Genomic DNA, 20,149 nt, shown 5'->3' with positions numbered 1-20,149 from the left:
TTTTATGGAACCCACCGCCACGATTGGACAATCCAATGACTAATTTTCAGTCATCCAATCAGTCGACTCGGTGGAGTCCATCAATTGGTCGAGCAGCCGCTGCATTCATCATTGTCCTTAATTGTCACACTATTAGCTAGTGCAATTGCTCCTAAAGTTTAGCTTTTTAACTCCCTTAGAACAACTCCAACGGCTTCTTTATAATTTTTATATTATAACGAAACAAAAGTCAAAACTTTTACCTCATTTTCTTCTCCAAATCAAACAAATTCTCTATTTTTACAGTAATCTCTAAAATCTCCATAATCCTTCTTAAAATTTTAGAGATTGCTGTAAATTTAGGGAATTTGATTTTCTCTTTTCTCACTATCCCTAAAATAGAGATAGTTACAGAGAATATGTTAGAGCAAAAGAGACTCATTTTTTCTTAAAATAGAGTAAAATTAAAATATAGAAAAAACTGTTGGAAAAGCTAAACATTATACAATTTCTAGATACACTAGTAACCAGTCCCACTCTTGAATCCAGGACTCTGAGGCTTTTCACATTAGAATCGAATCGAAAGAAAGAAGTACGTAAGTTGGTGGAGTTAATAATGCTGTGTTTAGGTGAGGTTTAAAGAAGATAGTCTACTGTGGTTAGGTGAGGTTTAAAGAAGATAGTCTACAACATGATGCAGTGTTGCACGTTGAGTCATTGACATCGATATTATTTGCCAAATTCACAAAAAAATTATAGAAGGACATAGACATGAATCACATGATCGTCCATATGCCATCTAATTGACTACTCATGAGGCCATACTCTATCCCCTACAAATACAAGAGCTTGGATGGTAGCACACATAATTACTATAATTATCCTTCCAAGTAGCTAGCAACCAAAAAGAAAAACAGAAGAAATTGTTCATGGGCAGCATAGCCACAAGGTGGAGGCAACTGAGCGGCGAGAAGGATTGGGAGGGTCTATTGTACCCTCTGGACATTGATCTCCGCCGCTACATAATCCACTATGGTGAAAGGACCGGAGCTAGTAGAGACGCTGTCATTACTGAGCCAAAATCAAAGAACTTTGGACAACCCAGATATGCAAAGCGACATTTATTCTCTAAGGTGGGTTTGGAGATCGGAAATCCATACAAATATGTGGTGAGAAAGTATTTATATGCAGCACCGAAACTACCGTCGTCCCCGGGAATGTCTTGTATGTTGGGTTACGTTGCGGTGACAACAGATGAAGGAAGCAAAGTGTTGGGGAGGAGGGACGTTCTCATTTCGTTTAGAGGAGCAGTGCTGGGACATGAGAAGCTTGGTAATCCTACAGTGCACCTTCCTTGGCATACCTATTACACTAACGTTGACCCTCAATCCCCACACAACAAAACTAGCTGCAGAGATCAGGTATATGTACTAGTACTAGTACTTGTTTCGTTACCATTTGATTTCGATGATTAATTGCATGGATGATCCTTATCGAGGAAGATATATTAAGGAATAAATGGTTTTTATCATTGAATTAATTGAATGTAGTAATCAAAAATGGAGTCCGCATTTTGTCACTTTAACGTCCACTCTAGAACTTGTATGTTTACCTTCAATATATGGTCTAATTAGTTGTCTAAGTTTTAGGTCTCTTTTAAGAGTCATCTCTGAAATTATAAAAATTGGAAATTGATTTCCTGTGAATCTTTATGAGATCACTACAGGAAAAATGACCACTTCAAAATAAAAATCAATTATTCATTTTGTTTCATTTGCAGGCTCAAGCTGCAGTAAGAGAACTATTGGGTCAATACAAGGACGAGGAAATCAGCGTTACTGCCACTGGCCATAGCATGGGTGCTGCATTCGCAGCTCAAACTGCAATAGACCTCGTTCACAATGGATTCAATATCATAAAACCTACAGGAATACCAGTGAAAGCATGTCTTGTCACAGCCATCCTGTTTGCCTGCCCCCCTCGCCGCATTTTGGGATCCCAAAATGTAATTTCAGGAGGTCTAGAAGATCTTCACATCTTGCGTGTCCAAAACAAATATGATAACCATAATGAGCACCATGATGTTGGTATAGAGTTCAAAATCGACACTTTGAAATCACCCTACTTGAAGAATGCACTACAAAACGTGCACGACTTGCAGAATTACTTGCATGGAGTTGCAGGAAATCAAGGGGAAAGTGGTTTTAAGCTCGATGTTAATCGTGATCTCGCGCTAGTAAACAAATATGTTGATGGTCTCAAGGATGAATATAATGTAGTTGCGAAGTGGTGGACAGAGAAGAACAAGTCTATGGTCCAAATGGATGATGGCTCTTGGGTGTTGATAGATCATGAGAATGATGGTGATGAAGGAAACAAATTAAGCTTGCAAAGCCGAATTTAAGAAGCAAAAAACATATATCTTCTTCTTTGGTGATTAGCAAAAATTCTTTATATCCATGCAGTTTAATGACCGACCTAAATAGCATTACTACATTTGAATTAGCTAGTTATTAAGAAGCTTATTGCATGCTTCGAATAAGGTTGTGTTGTGATTGATTCGCTCTTGGTTCCTAATAGTATGATCACAGTTCTATTAGCTAGCGTCTGCTCAAGTATTTCATTGAAGTTTCCTGTTAAGTTCTTCAATTTATAACTCACTCGCTGCGCTACGTTCAAATTGTTGAGAGTAATCCTAACTAAGGAATTGATCGAGAGGCTAGGCTTGTGATAAGATTTATATGTAAGATATTGTGGCTAATTTGCCACTAATTATAAGTCCGTAATTCCAAATCCTAAACTTCTTATAGGTCACCATGCCCCTTTTGGGTCCACACACAGCAAAACCTAAAGTCCCTAAACGAGTGTCTGCATCATTCCAACTAATATTAGGGACACTTTGACTATCACCATTAATAACGATATTGGTAGAGCACGCCACAGGCTTCTTCTATCAGTAAAGTGAATGTAAATCGGTGAAAACTAAATCGTAAGTTTGTAAAGTCTTGTTATTAAAGTACAAGCTGTCGGCATGACAACAAAGCAACTAACCTTTGAAGTCTTAAACTAAACACGTCCACAACAAGAGGAACGCACCCCACACGCGGAAAGAAACTAACCTACAACAAGAGGAACGCGCCCCACGCGCGGAAAGAAAAAGAACAGAGGAGTGAGAGTGCGATCTCTCCCGGCCGAACGCCGCCGGCACTCCAGCCGCTGCGTTCCGGTCCGGGAGAGGACGGTGGTTCGGGCTAGCGGTGCGGTTCTATGGCAGAGGTGTGGTCCAAGGATGGTGACGGGTTGTTTGATTTTGGGGTGGACAGATCGATTTCGATATGTTCTTTTCAGATCGTGGGCGAGTGCAGATGAGGAGCAGCGCCGGCTTGCGACCTGCCGGCAGTGGTTTTTGGCATCACAGTTGCAACTAGGATCTGGGCAATGGCTGGGATTTCGATCTCATGGTGGAGACGAGCCCGGAGAGGGTGTTTCTCATTTTGGGATCCGATCTCGGATGGCGGCTAGGTTTTGGGGTGGTCTGCTGTGTAGCGCGGCGGCGTGGTGGCGTAGGACTGCGACGCGGCGGCGTGGCTGTGCAAGGCAGGGGCGTGGTGACGGCAGAGCACGTTGGCACCGGGGTTGGTGGCCTGCTGAGCTGTGTCCTTTGGGGGAGTGGTATTTGGACCAGGCCTTTGTTTTAGGGCCTTGCTGGTGGTTCTTGTTTTATTATCTGTTTTTTGCTTGTTTGGTTGTTCTTTTTTCTATTGTTGCTTTGCCGGTAATAAACTCCAACCGTGTTCCGGTTGGAGGCAGTGGCCTGTGTGTCAGTCTTTGCACCTTGTGTGCTTGTTTTGCTCTAGGTAGGCGGTGAGTTCCTTGCACTTGCAAATGGTCGCTGCCTCTTAGTAACAGAGTGAAATTAAGTGTCACTGGATGTAATGTCCAGTTGCATAATGATGGGAAAGATGTGCGTATGGTAGTTATGCTTTGCTATAATCGGGTTGTAGATCAAGTAGGCCTGGCATTTGAGCCCGTGACCCGCAAACCCGCCCGAAACCCGCACGGTAAAAGCCCGCACGAACCCGCCCATTTATTAAATTCGTGCTTAGAAAGCCCGCACGCAAAAAGCCCGCAAATTAACGGGCCTTGCGTGCTAAGCCCACTGGAACCCATTGGAACCCGTTTACTTCCAAACAAACCCACTCCGACCCTTTCGACTCAGCAACTCTCTCTCTGTGGAACGCAACCCTGAATCTGAGCAGTGAGCACAGCAGCCTCCCATTCATTTCCGTCACCCAAATCCCAACTCTCTCTCTCTCTCATCTCTCTCTGCGCGCCCAATTTCTCAAGGTATTGGATATGTCTTTGCTTTGGGTTTTCTTCGATTCCGTGCAGTTTTTGTATCTGGGTATTGCTTTTTATAATCTGAAATCTGGGTGTGTATTTGGGTTTGAATGATGGAGTTTTTGTTGTGATAGATTTCTGGGTTTTTTTTGTGATTTTGTACATCCCAGTTTGTTGAATGATGGAGTTTTTGTTGTGATAGATTTCTGGGTTTCTGATCTAATCATGTCCAGTTTCAAAGCTTCTGCAATTTGAATTTTGTTGCTGCATGTTTAGTTAATTGAACACCCATGCCAGTTGACAAAGAGATGGAATTTGAATATGGTTGTACTGTTGTAGCATGTTTTTGTTGTTTATATGAAGAACTAGAAACTGAAGGATCCAGATGAGTTTATGAGATTGGTTGAAGTTTTTGTGCTGAGTTTCCTTGCCGTGATGGATGATCTGCATAGAGTGTGGTTTCTGCTTATTTTTAGTTGTTCGCTACTTTATTTTCTGTTCAGGGTACCGTAGAAGCATGAATTGTGCTATAGAAGGTCATAGGAAACGAGAAGGGAGAGGGAATTCATGATTATATGTGGTGAAATCGAAATTGATCGTGAGGTTATTGCTGGAACTGAGATAGTAACATAATGAGTCTGTTATGACACACAAATTCGTCATGTATTGTTTAAAGGGGGAAGTAATTTTAAGAACTACATGTGGTTGCTTTAGTGCTTATTCACTGTACAGAATGCAACATAATAGCTTCCTTTAGCATGGTATATATTTGGTTGATGTGGAATTTTATGTTGATTTAATGGATTTGGAAAAAAAAAAAATTATATACATAAGTCTTAATTCTAGTTGCTTAAAAAAAAAAAAAAAAAAATCTCTTAACGGGTTTTTAACGGGTTCCAACGGAAAACCCGCAAACCCGCCGGGTTTAGCCCGCGAAACCCGTTAACTTAACGGGTTTTTACCGGGTCGGTCCGTTAAAAACCCGGCCCGTTAAGAACCCGCACCGTACCCGCACTATACCCGCACGTTGCCAGGCCTAAGATCAAGTTATATTTCCGTTGTGTCATCGCTGCGTTAAAGCAGTTAAAGCAAATAGAGTCGCCAGTAGAGCACTCTTTGTTAGTTGGTGCTTTGTTGAGTACAAGCGTTTAGTAGAGACTCATGATAGTATTTCAGGAGGTTCTACTTATTGTAATCAGGGGTTTAGGCTCATTGTCCCCCCTTGTATTCGACAGTTTCTTTAATCAAGGCTATCAAGGCTTGAGGGCTGCCACACCGCCCTTTTTCTCGAAAAAAAAAAAAAAAAAAAGTACAAGCTGTCAGCAACAAGAAACTACTGCCATAATTGTCATGAACCATGAATTAGTATGTAATACTGATATACCTGATAGAAGCATTTTAATGTGATGTTTAATAGCCAATTCCTCATATTTTGCTTCGTTATTTTCTTAACTTAATCCGTTTTTAACTTAGTTTCTATTTTCTAGGTACATTGGAATAAATGACAAGGAAATAAACTTAAAGGCACATAAGAAGGATGTGAGACGTTGGAAATGACAAGTTGAAGGCATAAGGGATGCTGAAATGAAGAAATGGAGTATTCCTAGTCCGACTAGGAATCCTAGTCAAAGTAGGAATCCTGGGCCAACTAGGAAACATGTTCGGAGAAATGACGAAAAATGGCGAAAAATGCAGAGTCCTAGTTGAACTAGGAAACTTACTTCTGCCAGGAAAATGAATCCTAATGACACAAAGAGTCCCAGTTGAACTAGAAAAGCGAAAGAAGATTTTGGAAGGTTCAAGAACATCATGTGAAGAGTCCTTGTTTGACAAGGAATCCTAAAGACATAAGAAATCCTCATGGGGCTAGGAAACATGAAAAGACGCATGAAAGGCCAAATCAGAAATCTGCCTGTGCAAGTCTATCAACTTCGACAGACATTGAGGGCAGCTCAGAAAGAACTAGATGATGATCTTTATATTGTTGGAAAGCCTCGAATGTCTAGTTTCCAGAGCTTTTTATGGCTTCATAATATCATTTTTCTAGAAGAAGTTATGGCCAATTTAGTATAGGAAAGTCAAGCTACGCGTGAATCAGACTTTTGACGAAAATTTCTGTTTTGAGGCCCAAAACACATCGGTAAGCCCATGGCTGAATTTATGCTTCATATTTCAGATAATATTGCACATGTGATGTCCGAGAGGCTTCCAGAAAGGTTGGCATCATCCTTGGAGAGTTTTAAGGGATTGCAACATGCAGAAAGGATGGAAACAAGTCCAGATATGTTGCTTGTTGCTGACACCTATTTGTACGAATTTTAGGAGATAAAATAAGAAAATATTCATTTTAATTCAGCAAAGATTATCTTCCTAGAATCAAGGTGCAATTTTGAAGGGTTCTCATTGGTTGGATGACACAAGAAGGCTGACGTGGATATATCTGGTTGGTTGGAGCTGTGCACAGCAACAACACCTCGCAAATAAACAAATACAAGTATACAACCAGCATCACCACGTTTACCATCAACATCATTGTCCGTAGAATACCCAGACCACATTCACCACCATAACTCGTTACAACAATTGATTCCTCCAGTTTACTACTACCAAGTACCAACAAATCCAACAATTTAACAGTAACATTTATCACATGACAACACTCTTACCAGTGCCCCAACTTCTTCCCTTCACATAATCCATATGGATATATATTCTCCATCTTAATATCTCTCTCACATTCATGCAGACAAATGAAAGAAGGAATAAGTTCTCTATTTTTTCTTTAACTACAGCCAACTTCAAAGAGAGCTATCAGCTGGCATTTACGTGATATACACTGAGTAATTCTAACGTATTAGCCACCGTTTGGCGTCTATGTTCATACTTCTTAGTCTACTCTTAGCTTAAGAAGCTCCATGCACCATACATGTAAATGAATTAACTTCTACAAGTTTTTGTTCAACCATTACGCAAAATCTTGATACAAACTCAATCTCTAACTTATGATAAAGTTTGTTCCAAATAGAAACATTTTATACTCTTGGTGACTACCAGTCAGCAGCTAATACATAAGGAATTTATCTTCAATCAGAAGAAAAGGTGAAAGTACACATCTGTAATGAAAAACCCATATTGTGATCTAAGGGCAACTCCGATAACATCTAACTGTTGAAATCTCCATCAATGACCAAAATATCGAGTTTCGAGGAAATATCGATGGTCCCGAAAACGGAAATATCGCGGATATATCGATTTCGGTAAATAATCAAGAAAAATGATGGAAATTTGAAGAAAAATATGGAAATTTTAAGTGAAACTTTTGTATATGTTTGTTTTATCAATTATCTACTATATGTGAAAAAAAATCTTGAATAAACGTTGTTATATAGTGAGTTGTAATAATTTAAGTTGAAATAATAAATGCTGAATCGCCGAAAACTCTTAAATTTTTTGACATAAACATCTATTTTTTTTTTTTTTTTTTATGGATGGAAACCCAATGGGAAGTTAGGCCACCACGCCTTATATATATTTTTTGTACATATCATACGTTACACAAGTGAAGAAAGAAACTTGCAGTTTTCTTTGGTGCAAGGAATTAATGAAATTTTGAACTATTTATAGAAGTTAAAATTTGAAATGTTGTTGTAAAAATTTTAAACATTTGGTAAATAGAATTCAATATAGTAATTGATTGTTGTAAGTTGGTTATTATTTGGACGTTTACCTAAATTTTCAGATTCCTATGGAAAGAATATATATTATAATGTTGGAGCTAAATTGCATCTGCTAGTGCAGCAGGATTGGCAAGCCTTACAAGGTGTAGGGAGCCAACCAAGGTTCGAACCTTGGTTCCTCCCAATTTGGTAAGTCTATGGCCATAAGACTCTCAGGCTAACTATGGCGTCTGATAATGATAGAACATCGCGCATTCAGGCTGACAATCAATTGGAGACTTAGTTGAGTGGGCATAAGATTTTTTATTATCGGCTCTATATGAACGGTGTATAATTCCAAGATTTCTATCCAGGCCTCTGCTTTTTTTTTTTTTTTTGATACCCAGATATCCCCCACGGTCTTACACCCACTCTGCAGACCTGGGCCTGATAATTCCTCCTAACCCCTCTTTGATTACCCAGGCCTTTCTTCAAATGACTTCCAACAAACAATTAAACAAAGAAAAGACTCGAGGCGATTTAAATCGACACAAAGATTTCATATGAAATCGTACCAATGACCTCAAGCAATCTTCTTGATGGAGTCTTGTCAGATTGCTGCGGGGTTGATTGATACTTTACAGCCTACAAATTCAAAGAAATACTATTAACTGCGTACGCAACATACTAAACAAAACAAAATCAATGGTGAAATACAATATGAAAAGATAAAATAACAAAAAGGGTCTAATCAGAAACGGACATGCATAAATTTATCATTACTTCTTTTTTCTGTGTTCGATCTAGCATTTAGTCAAGCAAAGCAAAACCAAGCAAAACTTATTTGTCTTAAAGCTCTGTCATCTCCCCAAAAAAGAAAAGGACTAAAGAGATATTGTGAAGGAGAAAAGAAAAGAAAAAAAAATTGATTTCTGAAATGGGGAAAGAAATGAAAGAAATTGGACAGGACAAGGGAAATACTTGAAATTGTTGGAGACTTGGATTAGCAGAGCTTAAAAAAACCCAACAAAAAATTCAAATCAACAAGCTTTCCTTTCTAATTATGCGGCAACATTTTCTTGTGAGTCTTATAGAAGTCATCTTTGCAATAAACCTGAGTTCTCATACTTTCATCCAGCTGACCAGATTTGGAAGGCAAATGTCCCTCCCAAGGTTCAAGTGCTTAATTGATGGGTGGCTCATGGAAAATTAAACTCCTGTAACAATGTTCAAAATCAATAGCTTCATCATAATCCTCAATGTTGCATCCTATGCAAGGCAGGGAAGAGAGTGTTGTCCATTTATTCCTTAATTTTCCTTTTACATCACAAATTTGGTTGAGATTTTTCAAGGAAGCAATGTGCCTAATGATTCACTTTAGGTGTATCGGAAGAGACAAGAAGGCCGAAACTCTTTGGGATGCAAAATGTTCACGGGTTTGGGTTATTTGGATGGAGAAAAACAGACGGATTTTTGAGGAGGATGCCAGGATATGACAGAGCTTTGGAATCGAATTAGTTCCAGGTCTGCTCTATGGCTACCAGTGCAGTAAGTTGACCTAGTGTTGTTACCTTGGAAATAAATATTTATAGTGTTTCTAAGCCTTAGTTTCTTTAAATGAGGACTCCAATTTTGCTCTCTTATACTAACAAAAATTCAGCTTCCTTCCTGAAGAAATAATAATAAACATCAAAACTTTCTATCAACGATTAACATGTGAAAAACCTCTACAAACTACATCAATTTAATTCCATCCAATAGTTGTTGTCTGTACCTTTCCAATGTCAAATTCATGCATAACTTATAGATACTGTACATACCTCCAACAATATGGAGTGTTTACTATGTCACCAAGCATAAGTAACACCCTCTTTGGGACACCCACAAGCCATGGTGAGGCCCAACCGAGACTTGCATCTTGTAGCCCTATGTTCAAGCTACGCTACGGTATCCGGAAGTGGCAAATTCGTCGCCGGGAAGCCACCTTTCTGGCCTTGCCAAGTTGCCCTCACAGCATGGCTTTTCTAGACTAGAATAGTGATTATTACATCCCACATCTAAGAAAATGTAAAGGAGATGGCTTCCTTCACCTATAAAAGGAATGCCTCCTCCCACTTAAACATCGACTCCATTACATCTTTTGTAATCCCTTTGGGCCGCAAGGCCCAAACACACTAGTTAAGCTTTCAAGTGGACGTAGTTTCCCGCTAAGGCAGGAAGCGAACCACTATACTTCGCTTGTGTCGTTCTCTCTCTCTCTCTTTAAAGCTAACTAGAGATCCCACGGATCACTAACGTTAGCATTGGCGGCCGTCTGTGGGAAGCCAACACAAAGGCTTCGTCACCTACCACGAGCTTTGGCCCGTCAGCGTCCGGTCAACGCCCAACAGGGCCGGTCAAAGCTTGGTCAACGCCGACCAACTCTGGTCAACTTCGATCAAATGCTAGTCAACAGTTTATAGGGATGGTCAACGCCCATCTCAAAAGGTGAACGCTGACCTACACAAAAAAAAAAAAAAAAAAAAAAATTTTGAGCTTCAACAGCCCAACGGTAAGACAAAAAAAAAAATTGTTAGTTGCCTATTTTACTCTGGACACCCAAGAATTTGCTCTTGGTACCCAGTCTTCTTCTTCGATTGCACCGAACAGCCAGGCAATCAACCGCGGCGAAGCCCTGCTTCTGCTGAAGAAACACCGCCAGGAGCCTCCTACAAGCCTTGATGATGCACCGCGCAAGCTTCTGCCGTTAGGCTAGCTCCATCAGCGGCATTGTCAAAACACCTCCGCCAAAGCAAGGTAAACCAGCCTCAGTCGAGCAAGCTGCAACGTCAATGCCGAGATTCACAGGCGGCACTCTGCCAAAAACCCATGTTCTTCGATCAAAGCTCCGCCGGCCAAGCTCCGTAGATGTCCCAAACTTCACCGCTGGCTAAAACCGCCACTGAGCAAAGCCACCACACCCTTGCAGTCCTTGCGGCCACCGCTGCAACTCCAGGCCATCCTCTCATCAAGCACCAAGCATCTTCAACTCGAGCTCATCCGCCCGAGTCGCAGCCCGTTCTCCTCACCGGTCCTTTTGGTAAGGAAGAAAGAAGGAAGTTGGCGTTTTTGCGTGGATTATCGAGAGCTCAATGCTATCACAATCAAAGATCGCTTTCCTATTTCGGTCATTGATGAGCTCCTTGATGAACTCTATTGTGCTAAATTTTTCTCCAAGTTGGACTTACGAGCGGGGTACCACCAAATCCGTATGAACGAGGAAAACATTTCCAAAACCGCCTTTCGTACTCATGACGGTCACTTTGAATTCATGGTATGCCCTTTGGGCTTTCTAATGCTCCCTCTACATTTCAAGCTTTGATGAATCATGTGTTTAATAAAGCCATTTTTACGTAAATTTGTACTAGTTTTTTTCGATGATATTCTAGTCTATAGTACGGATCTTGCTTCTCATATGATTCATTTAGAGGAAGTGTTCAAAATATTACAACAAGAGCCATTGAAGGTGAAATTGGTGAAATGCTCCTTTGCCCCAGAATCTGTACATTATTTGTTCCATGTCATTTCCAGTGAGGGAGTTGCTATGGACCTGGACAAAGTAAAATGCCTCAAGGACTGGCCCAAACCGCAAACAGCCAAAGGCCTTTATGGATTTCTCGGCCTTGCTGGGTACTACAAACGTTTTGTCCATCAATTTGGGCTCATAGCCCAACCCCTCATATCTATGCTCAAGACCGACAGCTTTTGTTGGACACCGGCAGCAGAGGACGCCTTCGTCCGCCTTAAGCTCGCTGTCACTACGACCCCCGTACTTGCCATGCCCGATTTCACTAAACCATTCACAGTGGAAACAGAAGCCAGCGGCATTGGAATTGGCGCAGTCCTGTCACAAGACAAACATCCCGTTGCTTATCTCAGTAAGGCCCTTTCACCAAGAGATCAGGCTCTCTCTGTTTATGACAAAGAGATGCTTGCTATACTATATGCAGTGGATAAATGGAGACCTTACCTCCTTGGCAGCCAATTTACCATCTTGACGGACCACCAGACTCTGAAACATTTGCTTGACCAACGTATTTCCACTCCGTCACAGCACAAGTGGATTTCCAAGCTCTTGGGTTATGACTACCGGATCGAGTATCGAGCTGGCCACTTGAACACCGTTCTGGATGCCTTGTCCCGTCAACATGAACTTTGCGCACTGCAAGCAATTTCAACCCCGGTCTTTGACTGCCTCACACATATCCAACATGCCTGTTCTAAAGACCCTGAAGCTCAGGCCATCTTCACTGCACTCAAACAAAATCACAACACAAAAAAAGGGGTTCTCCTTGATGAACGACAAATTGTACTACAAAGGCAAATTGTTGGTACCTCAGACAACGGAATGAAGGGCCAAGATCCTACACGAATTTCATTCGTCTCTTGAAGCTGGCCATTCCGGGTACCTCCGCACCCTTGTCCGCCTTACCCGCAACTTTGTGTGGCCCGGCGTCCACCGTGATGTCAAAGCTTTTCTAGCAACTTGTGATCAATGCCAACGACAAAACTACGAGGCTATCAATCCACCGGGCCTCCTCCAACCCTTGCCGGTTCCGGACGAAGCCTTCTGTGACATTTCCATGGATTTTGTGGACAGACTACCACCATCTCAAGGTATGAATGCAATCCTTGTCGTGGTCGATCGCCTCTCCAAATATGGGCATTTCATTCTAGTTACCCATCCCTACACAGCAAGCCAAATTGTCGAAACCTTCCTCAAAGAAGTGTTTCGATTACACGGCATGCCCAAATCCATTGTTTCCGACCGGGACCCAATCTTCCTCAGTCGCTTCTGGGAGGCCTTCTTCAAGCTTCAAGGTACAAAGCTCTGCAAAAGTTCCGCCTACCATCCCCAATCGGATGGCCAAACCGAGGTAGTGAATCGATCTCTCGAACACTATCTTCGGTGCTTCGTCGCCGATAAACCATCCTCCTGGCACAGCTTGATCCACTAGGCGGAGTGGTGGTACAACACCTCGTACCACTCCACCATTCAAATGACACCCTTCCAGGCCTTATACGGTGTCCATCCACCATATGTCAATCGCTACCTTCCCGGAACCACAGCGGTGCATGCCGTGGACACGGCGCTGCGCAATCGCGATGATCTCCTCCAATCTCTCCGCCATCACATGCACTTGGCTAAGAACCGCATGAAGCAGCAGGCTGAAAAACACCGTACGGAGCGGGAGTTCATGATCGGTGACTGGGTCTTCCTCAAATTACACCCATATTGCCAAATATCACTCATCAAGAGGCCTTCCCACAAACTAGCTCCCCGCTTTTATGGACCTTTCAAAGTGCTTGATCAGATCGGCAAGGTAGCTTACAAGCTCGATCTGCCAGCCTCTTCGAAAATCCACCTAGTTTTTCACGTGTCTCTGTTCAAACGCCGCATCGGCGACTCCTCACCCTGCTCCCAGACCTTGCCTCAATTCGATGACAAAGGCGAGATTATCTGGACACTAGAGAAGGTGTTGGACATGGCAGTGGTGCAGAAAAAATGGAGATCTGTGACGCAGTGGCTCGTGCAATGGTTGGGTATGCCCAAGGATGACGCGACTTGGGAAGAGGCTCAACAGATCGTGGCACATTTTCCTCACTTTGGCAGCCGAGGTCAGCCTGCCTTCTAAGGGGGCAGGACTTGTTAGGAATTGCCTAGCTAATTCCCCCTTAATGTCTTTTGTATTGGCCCAATAGGCCCAAGTGCTGCTTACCTGGAAGTATGTAATGGTGGTCTTGTACCATTGCTGTCTTCTTCCTCTTTTGTCTGGATGCGAGATCATCTATATGTGTAGGCAAACTAGCCAAGACTGATTATGAAATATGATGATTGAACTTTAATTTCTATTTTTTCATTTTCTCCTTAATCTTGGCCCCAACATAAAACAAGCTCAGGTGACAAAATGGCAATAATTGGGAAATCACATGCACACAACCACCAGTGTCATTATATTCAATGTTTAATAAATAATATATATGTGTGTGTGTGTGTGTGTGTGAATTACATAATCTGTATTCCACCTAACCATAGACCTGTTAAGTTCGAACAGTTTTCTCAAGCGTTGTACCTACATGTACATTTGCAAGCATAATTAGCTATAATGAGCAACGCTCATTGTACCGCCAGAGGTACCAACTCCCACCAGAGGAGTGACCTACGGAAACACAGCCAAGCGAGCTACTGCCTGAGCCTCGGATCGCCCCTAGATCACCGCTGACGCGCCGCCACGCGCCACGCCAAGATAGCATCAGAAACTCCAGACGCTGGGAATTGAAGCATATCAGTCCCACATCAAAAACAAGAAGAAGATCAACCTTCTCCTCACCTAAAAAAGGTTCTCTCCTCTCTCCTCATTAATTACGCATTTACTACTCATTCATTGTTATGCTGTCTATATACGTTGACTGACTTAGGCATCGGAGAAGTGAAGGCCGCCCAACGTGGTCTCCCTCTGACGTCCTTGTCTCTCGTGTAACAGCTAGCGAAGATCATCAAGTTCTCGGAGTAGTAGTCCGCCTGCCGGACCCGCGTTAAACGAAGGTTCGGCTACCGCCGAACTTTGAGCATTAACAAGCGTAAAGACGGTTCCTTTTCTTTTAATTAGCAAATGATAGGGCAAGAATTGCCATCGCCTGTTCATAACACAGGGCAAGAGAAGAAAGATGTCCAATCTCTTATAATAATTCTTCTTCTTCTCATCATAAGCATCCGAGGTCAGTGAATATCTAGCTTTATGGGAGTTATGGCTCTAGAGATTTTCAAACTCAAATCCCTAGCTTTATGGCATCAAAGTCTAGATGTTAGTGTTACACGGATTAGAGCAGTATTCTAACACAAATTTTATCCCACATATGCATATGGGGACAAGAATAATGCACATTGAAGATGGATGGTAAAATTGCCTCACTTACCAGAAAAAGAAGCCGAAAATTGCTGACTATCAAGGTACCTGCCTCGTCAGTATTAGGACTCGGCTTCTTTACTAGAATTCATTTTGCTATAATCTGCTTAGATAACATTGTGAGCTTGCCACGTCAGCGTTAATAAGAACAACGCCATATCCCTGGCAGTAAAGTTTCGGAAATTAGAAAAACCTTGAGAATCTGTAAATTGCAGAAGAGGCTCTCAGCCACGTACGCAACCTGACCGACGTGGGAGATTACATCCTGATTCGACAATAATTATACGTAGGCCTGGCATTTTCAGCCGAGTCAAACCAGCCAGCCGGTTTCGAGCCGAGCCAAAGAATTCGGTAGCCGAACTATTGGTACGGTAATACCGAACCGAGAGAGAGATTACGGTACGGTACTGGTATTGATTTTTAGAAAAATACGGTATACCGTACCGAACCGTATATAATATATATTATTTAATTATTTATATATTTTTTATATCTATTGATCTGAACCGTTGATTATTAATAGTTTTATTGCATATTAAATTATAACCGTTGGATTAAACTAAAAGTTTCCAAACCCTAAGGGTGAAACATCATTCACTCATTCAGACATTCAGTCCCTCACAGCCTCACTCCCTCGAGACCTCGAAGGCTCCGCTCGAATCTCTCTCAGACTCAAACCCAGAAACCCTCTCCAGTCTCCACCTCAAACCCAGAAACCCTCTCCAGTCTCCACCTCAAACCCAGAAACCCTCTCCAGTTGAATCGATCTCTCCCTCGAAGGCTGGAATCTCTCTCAGACTCAAACCCTCTCCACTTCTCGTAGTCTCGTTGACTCGATCTCTCCCTCGAAGGCTCGAATCTCTCTCAGACTCAAACCCTCTCCACCTCTGTCCTCTCGTTGACTCGATCTCTCATTCGAAGCCCAAACTATCCAAGAATCAAACACAGAAAGTGTTAATCTGTTATTCAAATCGTGTCTACGGCAGGTGAGTCTTTCATTTTGGTTAATTTTTGTTTAATTTTAGTTAGAAGCTCTTGGATTCATTCAATTCATGTTCTAAGTTGACTGATTTCTATTTTGTAATGTTTTTGTTGTTTTGCATCTTGCTTGCTGATGTTGAATCTCAAGTGGAATCGATCTCTGTTGCAGTGTGGCCATTAGTCTCAAGTGAAATCGAATCGGTCTCTTTCAAGTGGATATACTGTGTGTGAGTTCTGAACCCATTACTTTATTTTTTGTTTGAGTCGATCTCTGCAGGGTCTCTCAATTTTGTGATGTTCTAGGTTTTCAGGTTTTGGTGATTAACTAATTCTAGGTTTGCATTTTGGCAGATTGCAGATTGCATATTTTTGGTTCAACTGCTATTTTTGGTTCAACTGCTGCAGTTTGTTTAATTCCCTTGTTTCTTCACATGAACTTAAGAACTTTCAGTTTAGTTATTCAGATTATTGTACATTTGTATGAACTTTCAGCGAAGTGATTTTATGAACTACTCCTTGGAATTTCTGAATTTGTATGAAGTATGAACAATTAAGTGATGAAATGATGCAATGAAGTTGATGTATCATGAATGAGAGTTATATACTTAATTTTCTGATTTTTTTCATTTACTTATTAGTCTGAGCTTTTTAAAATTGCAGACGGGTCACATTGGAATTTTGGCCCAATCATAAACTCGGTTGGAGGCCCAACCAACCGATACCAACCAAGTCTCTCGGTATACCGATAAGTTGGTATACCGACTTTGGTGGCTGGTAGTGGTTCTCCATTTTATGTACCAAACGTTGTCGGTACGGTACATGGTTTTGGGCCTGCGGCTCTGGTACCGAACCGAGCCCAGCCCTAATTATAGGTTTGATTGAACTACTCTCACAAGTTCGGCAGCCAAGAGGCTCTCAGCCACGTCCGCAGCCTGACCGACGTGGGAGCCATGACTACGCAGACCATGTCCTCTCCAACGTCTCCTCCACCTGCGACCTCGCCGACCACGTCAGCGCCAAGGTCCGCGAACTCGACCTCGCCCAGTCGCGCGTCAACTCCACGCTCCTCCGACTGTCGAGCGGACCAACTGCATTGACGGCGTCAAGCACGGCCAGGAGGACTACGAGTCTGCGGCCAGATTGAATCGGAGTATCATCGGGATTATTCGGGGGGTTCGGAGGAGCAGAGGGATCAGCTCATGGAGTCGAAGAAGCAGCTCGAATCGATTGTGAAGAAGAAGCTATCTGCAGCCGTGAACCAGAGAGACCATCCCAATGTGCTGAGGCTCTACACGCCTTTCGGGATAGAAGAGGAGGGTCTACAAGCTTATGTGAGTTACTTGAGGAAGGTGATTGGGATGAGATCGAGGCTCGAATTCGAGCATTTGATGGAGCACAAGAACAATCAGCAGGTTAATTTTGTGGGCTGTTTGACCAATTTGTTCAAGGACATTGTGTTGGCAATTGAAGAGAATGATGAGATTTTGAGGGCGCTCTGTGGAGAGGTTGAGCTTATATTGGAGGAGATACTTTCTTTGATGCAGTTGGGTGAGGACTATTCTGAATTCATGGTGTCTAAGATCAAGGGCTTTATGTCATATTAGAGGGTTTCTTTATGGTTGAGAATGTGAGGAAGGCTATAAGGATTGATGAGCATGTGCCTGACAGTCTTACCACTTCTATGGTGGATGATGTTTTCTATGTTCTGCAGAGTTGCTTGCGAAGGGCGATATCCACTTTGAATATCAGCTCAGTGATTGCTGTGTTGAGTGGTGCCGGTAGTGTGTTGAGTAATGAGTACCATGAAGCTTTGCAACACAAGATGAGAGAGCCCAATCTTGGTGCGAAGCTGTTCTTGGGTGGTGTTGGTGTTCAAAAGACTGGCACAGAGATTGCTACGGTTTTGAATAATATGGATGTGAGTAGTGAGTATGTGCTCAAACTGAAGCACGAAATTGAGGAGCAATGTTTGGAAGCAAGTGAAATGCTTCTATTTTGCAGTTCTCTGTGCTTACTTTTGAATATCTGCTACATGAAATCTTGAATGACTACTACAGGCAACTTTTTTGGCTCACATTTTACCTTGCTTAGGATTAGGATCAAAGCCCCAAATGCATATTTAGATTCATACAATCCTTCCATTACTGTATCATTGTATTGTAGTGTAGGAAGATATGTGCTTGATAGTATGTGCCACGTAGTTCTCCTCTGCTGTTTACTTGCCTTGTAAAAATTTCATTTTGGATGCTGCAGTTTTAGGCTTTTTCTATGATCAAGCTTTATACTTGAGGCTTGTTATCTTAATATACCAGGAGAAGGTTATGTAAAGTTGATTAGTGTATTAAGATACATGCATTTCTGCTGTTACTGAGTGTATGATCTGTTCGTATAGCTGTTTCATATATCTTGATCCTTTGAAAAACAAATTTGGCTGTCCATACTTATCAAAATGGTCTTGAGATCATGTAGGTTTTGTTGGAAGGTATGTATCAGGCTTGTCACTTTGTTGGCTTTACTGTAACTTCCCAGTAGTTTACTACCCATACTTCAATATAGCAAATATGTCAGCTGTTTGAGCTTCCCTTCATAGCATACTTCTATATCTTTTTCTATGATTATAAATGATGTGATCAGTTGTTTTGTTGGATTACAATTTAGGCTACAAGTTATTTGTCTCCTTTATCAAAATAATTCCATTATCAGGTATTAAACTGAATGATGTTTTAATTATCAGGTATTTCCTGCACCAGCTGATAGAGAAAAAGTTAAGTCTTGTTTGTCCGAGTTAGGGGATATGAGCAACACATTCAAGCAAGCTTTGAATGCTGGGTTGGAGCAACTTGTGGCAACTGTGACACCACGTATCCGTCCAGTGCTTGATAATGTTGCAACCATCAGCTATGAGCTATCAGAGGCTGAATATGCGGATAATGAGGTTAATGACCCATGGGTTCAAGGGCTTCTTCATGCTGTTGAGACGAATGCAGCATGGCTGCAGTCACTAATGACTGCCAACAACTACGATTCGTTCATACATTTGATAATTGAATTCCTTGTGAAAAGGCTTGAAGTAATTATGATGCAGAAAAGATTTAGTCAACTTGGAGGCCTTCAGCTGGACAGAGATTGTAGGGCATTGGTGAGCCACTTTTCTAGCATGACTCAAAGAACTGTTAGAGACAAGTTTGCTCGGCTCACTCAACTGGCAACCATCCTCAACTTAGAAAAGGTCTCTGAGATTCTGGATTTCTGGGGTGAGAATTCAGGACCTATGACCTGGAGACTGACACCAGCCGAGGTCAGGCGAGTTTTGGGTCTGAGAGTTGATTTTAAATCCGAAGCAATTGCCCCCCTCAAGTTGTAATTCCTGCTGAACCGATACTTCTCCTTCATATTTTTATTCTTTTCCTCTTCAAAAAGATTCATATCTTCATTCTTTTTGTTACCATTTCCTACAGTTTTGTTCACCATATTTCTCCGTAATAATTCTATTTTTCAGTCAGATTTCTGTAATACTTCAGCTTGAATATTTAAACCTCTTAAAAGTGTAGAATATTACTTCAATTGCACTCCATCATTCATCTTTCCAATAGCATTGATAGTTTAGTTTCTTATTTTGTCAATTTCGCATATCACTTAATCTTAATTTTTTGTAAATTGTATCAAAGCACTGCTTATGTCACAAGCCCCATATAATGTACAAGGAGGAGGATCAACAATTTTTCGAAGTCAAGTGGACCATTTCTCCATCACTTTAAACTTCAAAGAAGGCAAAATTTTGAGCATAATGTGTAAATATAAAATTTATGATAAAATTGGACAGAACCAACATCCCTTCAGGGTATTGTTTGCAATTACAGAAAGAGTGATAATTTAAACACGAATGACCAAAATTCAAATGAAAGACCCACCCTAAACACAAGTATCCTGCTTCTAGTAGAAATGCAAATACAATCTTCTTTTCAAGTGACAAGAACTGCTAGCAGTAACTAAAATTTAATTGCATGCCTCTAGGAACAGAGAAATAGCACAAGTTGATTGCTATAGGTCCAACAAGTTAATTGAAATGCTTCCATTTTGCAGTTCTCTGTGGCTCTGTGCTTACTTTTGAATATTTGCTACATGATATATTCAATGCAGATCTGTCTCTGTATCTCATGTTGTTAATTTTCATACTAGTAACTTTAATCGAGTTCAACATCACATCTAGAAAGAAAGAAAATCTTTTCGATTGTGGTAATGTGA

At 41.5% G+C, this 20,149-nt stretch overlaps 1 protein-coding gene, 1 long non-coding RNA gene and 1 pseudogene across 3 annotated transcripts; all 3 read left to right on the top strand.

Moving 5' to 3' along the window:
• Positions 1 to 759: 759 nt before the first annotated feature.
• LOC133735257 (phospholipase A1-IIgamma-like) lies at positions 760 to 2,655 on the top strand. The gene is made up of 2 exons (XM_062162663.1): positions 760 to 1,400; positions 1,760 to 2,655. Exons 1-2 carry the CDS (start codon positions 909 to 911, stop codon positions 2,381 to 2,383), a joined length of 1,116 nt encoding a protein of 371 aa, XP_062018647.1. The 5' UTR covers positions 760 to 908; the 3' UTR covers positions 2,384 to 2,655.
• Positions 2,656 to 3,012: 357 nt separating this feature from the next.
• On the top strand, positions 3,013 to 5,597 carry LOC133724646 (uncharacterized). 2 transcript variants are annotated; one of them, XR_009853866.1, is made up of 2 exons: positions 3,013 to 4,326; positions 4,824 to 5,597. It is a non-coding gene; the product is annotated as an uncharacterized LOC133724646 (long non-coding RNA). The 2 variants fall into 2 exon arrangements; XR_009853867.1 differs by having other exon boundaries at positions 4,523 to 5,597.
• Positions 5,598 to 13,015: 7,418 nt separating this feature from the next.
• On the top strand, positions 13,016 to 19,496 carry LOC133726078 (conserved oligomeric Golgi complex subunit 4-like; annotated as a pseudogene).
• Positions 19,497 to 20,149: the final 653 nt, after the last annotated feature.

Source organism: Rosa rugosa, chromosome 1 (genome assembly GCF_958449725.1).
Source record: "Rosa rugosa chromosome 1, drRosRugo1.1, whole genome shotgun sequence".
NCBI classification, from domain to species: domain Eukaryota; kingdom Viridiplantae; phylum Streptophyta; class Magnoliopsida; order Rosales; family Rosaceae; genus Rosa; species Rosa rugosa.
Note: the sequence above shows the minus strand (reverse complement) of the source record. Positions and strands in the feature narration are given on the sequence as shown.